The sequence below is a fragment of the Gigantopelta aegis genome, unplaced genomic scaffold (genome assembly GCF_016097555.1).
Source record: "Gigantopelta aegis isolate Gae_Host unplaced genomic scaffold, Gae_host_genome ctg2103_pilon_pilon, whole genome shotgun sequence".
Classification (NCBI taxonomy): domain Eukaryota; kingdom Metazoa; phylum Mollusca; class Gastropoda; order Neomphalida; family Peltospiridae; genus Gigantopelta; species Gigantopelta aegis.
Window position 1 is genome coordinate 69093 of NW_024532847.1, and position 10642 is coordinate 79734.

Genomic DNA, 10642 nt, shown 5'->3' on the forward strand with positions numbered 1-10642 from the left:
GCAAAAATGGACTACTTGAGAGAAGATGCAATGTAAAATGAAAGGGGTAAACTCTGATGGTATGGGTGGGCGAGGCACGCCCATTGTCTCCACCCTCCTACATGTTTCCTCTTAAGTTTCTGTTACCATGCAGTGTGTGCAGTATTGTTATCACCTGATGTCCTACATCACTAATATTACAAGTAATCTGTGTGTGTGTATGCTGCTTAGATCGTGCCTAAAATTAGTAACATTACTATTAATAGTATCTGCATAACATGACATCATTGTTTCAAAGGTCATCTTTTCTATTATACAAAATGCATGTAATAAATTTAAATAATCTTTCTTTCTACTATAATTCAATTTAAAATCTTGTTCTATCTTTTTTTTTGTTGTAAATTTACAAAATTTTGATCAATGTTTTTTCCATGCTAACACAAGTCCAGCTGCTACTAACACAGCCCCAGCACAACCCCTCCAAAAATCCATCCTACTATAAATAGAATAATTTAATGAAAATAATAATAGAGAGCCATACTTACCAATTCTTTCATTTGTCCAATTTTCTTTTCTGTGTATCTATATTATTAACTTCCAATGCATACATCGTTTTACTGCTTCTTCTTTCCATCTACCATAACGAGAATCACGATCTGAAAGTAGGAGGAGCTAACTTGTTAGCCACACCCCATGTTAAATTACCATCATGATCAATCGAAGGTCTAAAGATAGTCATATGTTTGATGATGGCAGCTCGTCTAAATTAGGCCCACACCCCCACAGCTTTACCAGCTGCTAATGCTGCACCCAATACAGTGGTTTCCTTCATATCAGGGACATTCTAAAGAAAATTAGAATATTTGTGAAAATATAAAATTGAGAAGAAAATATTTTTCTAATAAAATTTTAAACCCATTAAAATATTTCCATTTAACATGGCTGCTGAGGTTATATTGTTAACAGCAACACAGTACATATGTTTGCTATGACAACATAATATTGTATGTGAACATATCAGGTCCTAAAATGTAGCATTCTTTTGTTTAGTAACTTTTAGTTGAGGGATCTTAAAAATAAGTTTATATAGCTCAATCTATAAGTTTAGTATCAAATATTGAATTAGATTATCAGTCAAAAATTTATATTACACTCAACATACCAACAGGGATGCCAAGGAGATCTGCTTGTAGTTTGAAGTAAGAGAGTATTAACTGTCATACTCCATCACTTTGAGAGAGGTCAGAGGAAGTTCAGAGTCCTTGGTTCATAGCTTCTAAAATCTATTGTATAGAGAATAGACAGTTATATATAGAAAGTACAATAACAATGGATGCATAAAGAATACATCCTAAAGAAAATGGACAAAAGCCATAACAATTAATAGATCAACAGACAATAAAAATGGATAGATGTTCTCTAGTAACCATATACCTCTTTAGATTGAACAACAAACAGCCTCCAATGCTGCTCTACAATGTGTGCTTTGTTTGCATAATTACTGAGACCAATAATTAGACTAAAGAAGTGGGTGGAGTCAGTATCATACAATCCACACCCACCCTCTGGCATCATGTTGCCAATAAGGAGCAAAAAGACCAGAAAATGCTGGAACAAAATATACACCAGCTGTGTCTTCAACTTGACGGCTAGTTCCTCTAGAGGTGTGGCTAAAAGATGAGCACATCCCATGATATTAACTAACAATTTCACTAGATTCAGAGAAAAAGAGTAAATTATCTCTTAACCAACGAACACACTGTCCAGCTACTGCAACAGAACCCCTGTATGGATACATGATAAATTAAATGGATATAATACTTCTCTAATGGATGCATATTTTACCTCTAGAGCATAATGGACAGGTTCATCAGGTCCATTTATATCGCAATAGTCGTCAAAAGTCCATGGTTTGATTTCACTGGTTTGCTATAGAACAATAACTGACCACACCCAATAAGAGACACACCCATACCTCTCCTGTATTATATAGTAAAAAAACAACCAGTACCATATGTATTCTTAGCATCTCCTTTTTTGAAACATCTTTGACCACTAAAGCAGCTTGTTGATCACCTAAACACTATTAACAAATGATAATATGTACTATAGTGTCTGGTGTGTGTGTGTGTGTGTCTGATGTGTGTGTGTGTGTGTCTGATGTGATGTGTGTGTGTGTGTGTGTGTACTTACTCCTGAAATAGGTATATTTTGTAATAATGGACCATCAACCTATAAAAAACATATAATCCATTAATGTAATTATGTACAAATCTGTTACCAAATGACCATAAATTTCTGAACAGCTTTTTATTTCTGGAAGTATTGACATTGGAATATCAAAAAAATCTAATAATAGGAATAGATTATGATAACTTGTCTAGATATCTAATAAGCATCATTAATTAACATATAATTAATGGAGTGTCTAGAGTACCAGTAATAGAATGTTGTACTTTAATGATAATTTAATACTATAATACTAGACCCTATACTATAAAACATCAGAACCTATATATATTAATTTCACATTAAAGTACAACATCTATTACCGGAACCTAGACAATTAATTTTAATAAATATTATAATTAATCATGACATCATTTACTCTATATATCAATAACTTAATAAAACACTCATCTTCTCTTACCTACAAAGTTCAGGATCCATTGACAAGTGTGTATGTCCATTAACATTGTACGACTAGCATTTGATATATCAGTCACATGACATCCACCAGCCCACACTCCTGTAAGATTCTTAAAACAGTATACATAATGTGACAATCATATGACTAATAAAAGGGGCTTACCCCAGATAATCCATGTGTCTACAGTACCAAATAAACAGTTTCCGTTCTCAATAGCAACTCGTGCCTCAGGGACATTGTCCAATATCCACTTAATTTTTAATGCACTGAAATAAGGATGAATTGGTAGGCCACATTTTTGCTAAGAAAAACATGATGATCGTGTGATGATCATATGATTATCATGTGACTTACTTTAAAATAATCTTTGTTATTATTAGGTATCTTTGCTATTAACTGTTCTGCTAATTGTTCAGTCCTATTGTCACACCATACTATATAAGTCACATGACAATCACATGATTATCACATGATATTCAATATAACAAACCAATAGCATTGTAGAAACATTTCCCAGTATTTTTTATCCCATAATATTGTCGTCTCTCTTTGATTGGCTATCCCTATCCCCCACGAATGGATGCTACATGTATCCCTTCCTCCCTCCCAGCCTTAACCACACCCCTAATACACACCCTAATTGACTCAATTATCTCATAAGGATCTTGCTCCAACCATCTAATGTTATAATATATAATATATAGAGATGGTATGTCAAATTCTGTACAATATATATTATTCATATATATATAGCTGATATTTCTTAAATACCCTTCATGTAGTTGTATAATGACGGATCTCTTTTGTTGATGTTTGAGACGGAGCTGACACTTGTTATCAATAACTAATAACAATTAATAAAATAATTAAATTATTATGGTTAATTACAGGATTCATCCTAATCTTAATATCTATAGAAGTGCAGGTGGTTGCATCACTATGGTAACACATGAACTCACTAAAAATCTAGAACTATTAGTCCCTTGATCATATAGCTCCAATATAGCAAGACATTTTAAGTTTATAATATACTGAGATTTTCCAATAATAAACGGAATTGTACATATACAATGTCATAGTATTATGTTTATATGATGCTAAATTGATCTTAAAGTTCTTGTTGTTTGATAAATAATTATAATGAATAATATACATCCATGTTGTTAATAAGTTAAAGTGCACCTGTAAACACGATTAATCCTGACTTCCTGTTTACTTCTTAATAACTTCCTGTATAATTATTAATTTCATACAAGGGCCTTATATAGACAAACTATTAGTTTAAATGTTATATATATAATTATTCACAAGTGTGTGTCTGTATACTTCCTATACCTAGTACTTTGTCTACCCCTGTAGTTCTTTAATTAATTAGTTAATATTAATCAATTAATTAATTAATTAATATAATCATTTTTATAGGCTATTAATATGTCAATTCATTGCTGTTATATATTATCACATGTAACAACAATTTTAAAAATATGTTCTATAAAACATATTATTATTATTGTCAGTATTATAATAGATTGTGACATAATAATTACTATATCCTGCAGTTTGATTTCAGACTTTTTATTTAATACTTAAAATCATCCTTTTAACACGTAAACAAAATAATAAATTTATAATAATTATGTAAAATTTGATACTTTGTTTACCATCTTAATTATCAAATAGAACATCTTAATTATCAAATAGAACATCTTAATTATCAAATAGGAATGTTTTTTAATTATTAAAGATTCTAAATAGACTTATATTTATCATTACATTACATTATATTATCATAATATCATTATATGTAACTATTATCATCTACATAGATGATTGAGGACTGAGTGTCCAAGAACATATCCATGCATGATAGCACTAATACAAATAGATGGAGCAGCACTGGTGTTTTGCCACGTTAATAACCAACCATTGTTGTAATGTTGTAATTGAACTGATGAAAAGGGACTATTTTTATAATTAGATTGGTTTTGTAAAACAACAATCAGCTGCAATATGTGCCTTGACTTTATATGGTAGTCCAGTACATTGCAGGAGTCATATACATTGATAGTTGCAGCTGGATAGTCGATGTTACTGAGACAATAGATTGAAGATACTGATAACATGAACACATTAATATATTATATTATATTCACTGCAAAATTTAATATGTCATTTTAACAACTAATCTGTAGTTTACATAGATGGATTATTATGGAATATAGAATTCTTGAGAATTGCTCACTATGTAATTTGTTGGTATGGTACATACCAACAAGTTATACAATGATTAATTCACATCAATTCTACATTCCATAGTAATCCATCAATGTAAACTACAAATTAGTTGTTAAAATGACATATTATTTTTTACTCAGCCATTGACCATTAATTAGTGATTTTCGGAAACAATGGTAATTCTTGTATTCATTATATGGTTAGGATTTCTTTCTTTTCTGTTAGATCCACACATTCTATTGGAAAATGCTGAGAATGAAGTGAACCAATTAAAGTATACATACTTAGTGCATTCTTTAATATTCATTGCTGTTGTTTCCTCCTATTGCATCCTACTATTTAGTAAATAGTTTAATTAACATATAAAACAAGAAAATATACATAAAAAATAATTCAAACACACTCTAGATCTGTAAGATGTTGTATGAACTAATGTTGTCAGTTGATCACATCTATCAATCTAGTGTACAACAATATGATTTAGTATTTCTTTCTTCATAAATTGATACCTCAACTTGATACTTGCCATTTCTAAAACATCTTTTACTACATTGATCATTACTGTAAAACACTTTACTTGCATTACTAAAATTAGTTTGGAGAGCATCAAATAGAATAAATTAATAGGAGACGAAAATATGCAATTATAGGCGAAACTGATCAGGCGAATAGTGTAATTTTATCACGTTGATGATAGACAAAGGTGCCATTTAATTATGATATGATATTATTGTTACAATGGAAAAGTTAATTTGCTTGGAAGATTATAAAGAGACAACCAAATCTAAATTAAGTGAATTATTTGGTACTATATTACTAATGGAGCTGGTCTTGGTAGAACTGCAATAGACAATGTTGAAGCTTATAAAAGGTTAGTTAGTAGGGTTGGGAATATATGTATACCCAAATTAAGGCAATATATTGATTTTGACCATTCAAAGTGTTTTACAATTTTATTTCAGATATCGCATACTTCCACGAGTTCTGTGTGATATATCTCAATTAGATAATCAACAACACTTCTTGGTGAAAAGATCACCTTTCCACTGGGTGCACTCCCCTCTCAACTCTGCTCTGGAGAATTTGTCTCTGTCACCTGAGGGATAAAGTAAATTAGAAAGCAGACCAAAGGTAGACAGTTTATATATGATGCATGTATGAAACTTAATTCCAGCTGATCGATATAGTGTTGTATGAAAGCTGGTGTTAGTATGTCTGTTAGTCATCTTCTACAAAGAGTATTGAAGAAATTACCACTCATTGTGAAGGAAAAGGTCTAAGATGGATGCAATACAACCTTTAAGAGATCGCCTCAATGACTGCTGATATTAGTTCAGAGGGCTACAAACTGTGGATATAAAGCTCTTGTGGTTACCTGTGATCATCCTGAAATGGGTATAAAATATTATCGAGCCAAAAGTAATCTTCACAAACAACATTTAAAAACGCTTAAAATTAGTTAAGTTTTCTCAGATGAAGTTAATGACATCCTTTCAGGACAAAAGCCCCACTATTTAGGCAAAGAAGTTATAAGACATCATGGTAACATTATCCTTGATCCAAAACAGAGTTGGGAATGGGTGGACTGGTTACGTAGTATTACTTCATTACCCATTGTTCTGAAAGGAATTATGACAGTTGAAGATGCTAGAGAGGCACTCAAACATGATATACAAGCTATACAAGTCTCCAATCATGGAGGAAGGCATTTTGATGGTGCACCAGCAACAGTAAGATACTCACTCATAGCTGTATGAGGCCATAAATATTAGGGAAGGGGGAGAGGAGTAATATATAAAATTCTCTTCAACAGAGTCTGACTCTTCATGATGTCTTTTTGAAGCTAAAGTAATAGTTTCAAAGAGACTTGCCTGCCTAAGTCTCTTGAGTCTTGGCATTGTACTAAGTCTCTAGATATAACCAGCTGCCTAGGGGCTGATGTAGCTGTATGCATGTACATGTATTATTAATTCATGTTGTTATGTACACCTTATAATTGGTGTGTGACAATAACTGTTACACTCTAATCAAGCATGTTACTCATTAACTGTATTAGACCTCAAATAGTGAAGGGGGCTCTCCCCCCAGAAATATTGGAGGGTTTCCCCCACCTCCTCAGCCTCCTTCCTATGCCTATGTTATTACCAGTTTCTCTATCTTGTAAATAATATTTAATTTAGATTGATGTTCTATATTTTAATTTAGATTGATGTTCTATATTTAATTTAGATTGTTATTCTATATTTAATTTAGATTGATGTTCTATATTTAATTTAGATTGATGTTTCTAGCCTGATATAGTAAGAGAGGTTAATGGTAAAGTAGAGGTCTATATTGATGGTGGTATACGTCATGGTACTGATATATTTAAAGCACTGGCACTTGGAGCTAGAGCTGTCTTCGTAGGCAGACCATTATTATGGGGATTAGCTTGTAATGTAAGTGAGAGAGTAAAGAGAAGTATATGGTATCTCCAGTGTTATTATTATATATTATAGGGTGAAGATGGAGTGTCTCATGTTCTTCATTTGTTAAAAGAAGAGTTTCGTTCAGCAATGGTGTTCACTGGTTGTACTAATGTAACTGATATCACTTCAGATTTTATAAGACATACTAGTTACTATTATATTCGTTTCTTTATTATAAATAGAGAAGACTTTAAACTATATAATATTATATTAATCCTTTTGATATTTTGTCTACTACTAAATATCATATACTCCTGCTGTTACATTTATGATGTTTAATTCTTTATATAATTAATATAAGGAAATTTTAACATTGATATTTGATCATCTAATTGATTCATAGCCTTGTAAGTGCATTATTAAGGATACTTTATAACAAATCTTCCTAAAAGAAAACCTATTTTATAGCAAAGATCAAAGTTATAGAAGTAAATATGTGTAATTGTCCTTTTAAAATTATTGAAAAATCAAAAATCATTATCACTTTATAAGATTTGGCATGTTTAGATGAGAACTGATAACCATATAAAAATGATATGACCATTACAATAGTCCATTGATGCTTCCATTAATTCATTCTGTCACATACAATAAATGACATTATAAATTTGGCATCATGTTATTGATAGGTCATGTCAACATAACTATCAAATAGTTATGTTGACATTGACTACAGTGCCACAAAAATGATGATTAATATGTATCCATCCCACGGTGATCTTTTTCAGTAAACCCTAATAGTCAGTACATGTAATAATTGCTGAAATGAATAGGCGCTAGACTTACTCATTCTTATCCGCAGAGTTGCCTCATCTACAATACCTAGACATTACTAATACTAAGATAATGAATAATGTGAAGTAAACACAAGTTAGTGTATTACGATTGTTGGAGATTGGAGGAGAATCAGTTTTAATGGGAAGTTACCTCACTCTCATTTATTTCCATTTCCTCTTCATGTTGTAGTGGTGTGTGTCCAACTGATTGTAAAACAACTATAGCTGATAATAGGTGTAATAGGGATGCAAGGATTTAATTATGAAATAAGTACAGAAAAATGTTGTGAACACATTTAAATTAAAGAACCCCTAGAAAAAATGACTTGTGATTCAGTTCTTTTCAATTGATTAATTATTGGCTTATTAAAATTATTCATATTAAGTAATTCATGAGAAAGGGGGGTGGAAAATGCATCCTTACCACCCCCCCTGGATCAGCCCTTGTATTTATTGTTACAATGGAAAAGTTAGTTTGCTTGGAGGATTATAAAGAGACAACCAAATCTAAATTAAGTGAATTAATTTGGTACTATATTACTAATCGGGAGCTGGTCTTGGTAGAACTCAATAGACAATGTTGAAGCTTATAAAAGGTTAGTTAGTAGGGTTGGGGATATATGTATACCTAAATGTATTGTTTTGACTGTTTCTGGGCATTTTACAATTTTATTTCAGATATCACATACTTCCACGAGTTCTGTGTGATATATCTCAATTAGATACATCAACAACACTTCTTGGTGAAAAGATCACCTTTCCCCTGGTGCAAACACCAACTGCTCTGAGTTGTCTTGTCACCCTGATGGAGAATCTGGAGTTACAAAGGTAGATACTTATATATATAATATATACATGTAACTTGACAGCTGATCAATATAGCTTGTATGAAAGCTGGTGTTGTATATCTGTTAGTCAGCCTTCTTCTACAAAGAGTATTGAAGAAATTACACTCATTGTGAAGGAAAAGGTCTAAGATGGATGCAATACAACCTTTAAGAGATCGCTCAATAACTATTGATTTAGTTCAGAGAGCTACAAACTGTGGATATAACGCTCTTGTGGTTACCTGTGATCATCCTGAAATGGGTATAAAATATTATCGATGCAAACACACAACGTTTACAACGCTTAAAATTAGTTAATTTCTCAGATGAAGTTAATGACATCCTTTCAGGACAAAGCCCCACTATTTAGGCAAAAAGTTATAAGACATTATGGTAAACATTTATCCTTGATCCAAAACAGAGTTGGGAATGGTGGACTGGTTACGTAGTATTACTTCATTACCCATTGTTCTGAAAGGAATTATGACAGTTGAAGATGCTAGAGAGGCACTCAAACATGATATACACGGCTATACAAGTCTCCAATCATGGAGGAAGACATTTTGATGGTGCACCAGCAACAGTAAGATACTAACTCATAGCCATATAAAGGCCATAAATATTAGAGAAGGGCGAGGGGAGTATATAAAATTCTCTTCAACAGAGTCTGCACTCTTAAGCTTCGTGATGGTCTTTTTGAAGCTAAAGTAATAGTTTCAAAGAGACTTTGCCTGCCTAAGTCTCTTGAGTCTTGGCCATTGTACTAAGTCTATAGATATAACAGCTGCCTAGGGGCTGATGTAGCTCTGTATGCCTGTACATGTATTATTAATCATGTTTGTTATGTACACCTTAATTTTGGTGTGTGACAAAACACCTCTAATCAAGCATATAACTCATAACAGTATTAGACCCCCAAATAGTGAAAGGGGCTCTCCCCCCACAACAAATATTGTAGGGGTTCCAGCCCTCTCCAGCCCCTTCCTACGCCTATGTTATTACCAGTTCTCTATCTTGTAATAATATTTAATTTAGATTGATGTTCTATTTTAATTTAGATTGATGTTCTATATTTAATTTAAGATTGATTTCTATATTTAATTAGATTGTTATTCTATATTTAATTTAGATTGATGTTCTATATTTAATTTAGATTGATGTTCTACCTGAATATAGTAAGAGAGGTTAATGTAAAGTAGAGGTCTATATTGATGGTGGTATACGTCATGGTACTGATAATTTTAAGCCCTGGCCCCTTGGAGCTAGAGCTGTCTTCATTAGGCAGACATTATTGTGGGGATTTAGCTTGTAATGGTAAGTGAAGGTAAGAGAAGTATAGGGTATCTCAATGTTATATTATATATTATAGGGTGAAGATGAGTGTCTCCTGTTCTTCATTTGTTAAAAGAAGAGTTTCGTTCAGCAAATGGTTTTCACTGGTTGTACTAAGTAACTGATATCACTTCAATTTTAAAGACACATACTAGTTACTCCTAATTATTCGTTCTTTATTATAAATAGAGGACTTTAAACTATATAATATTATATATATCTTTTGATATTTTGGGTCTACTACTATATGCATTAAGCTCCTGCTGTTACATTATGATGTTTTTTCTTTATATAATTAATATAAGGAAATTTAACATGACATTTGATCATCTATTGATTCATAAGTCCTGGTAAGTGTATTTTTAAGAACGGATA

The 10642-nt window shown here is 31.9% G+C and overlaps 1 protein-coding gene and 2 pseudogenes across 1 annotated transcript; 2 read left to right on the plus strand and 1 right to left on the minus strand.

Moving 5' to 3' along the window:
* Positions 1-593: 593 nt before the first annotated feature.
* On the minus strand, positions 594-4943 carry LOC121391328 (annotated as a pseudogene).
* Positions 4944-5119: 176 nt separating this feature from the next.
* LOC121391329 (hydroxyacid oxidase 1-like) lies at positions 5120-7987 on the plus strand. Its single transcript, XM_041522994.1, is given in 7 exon segments — positions 5120-5124; positions 5827-5870; positions 5873-5935; positions 6197-6615; positions 7156-7302; positions 7363-7495; positions 7962-7987. Coding segments are annotated over 7 exon segments (837 nt in total).
* Positions 7988-8178: 191 nt separating this feature from the next.
* On the plus strand, positions 8179-10247 carry LOC121391330 (annotated as a pseudogene).
* Positions 10248-10642: the final 395 nt, after the last annotated feature.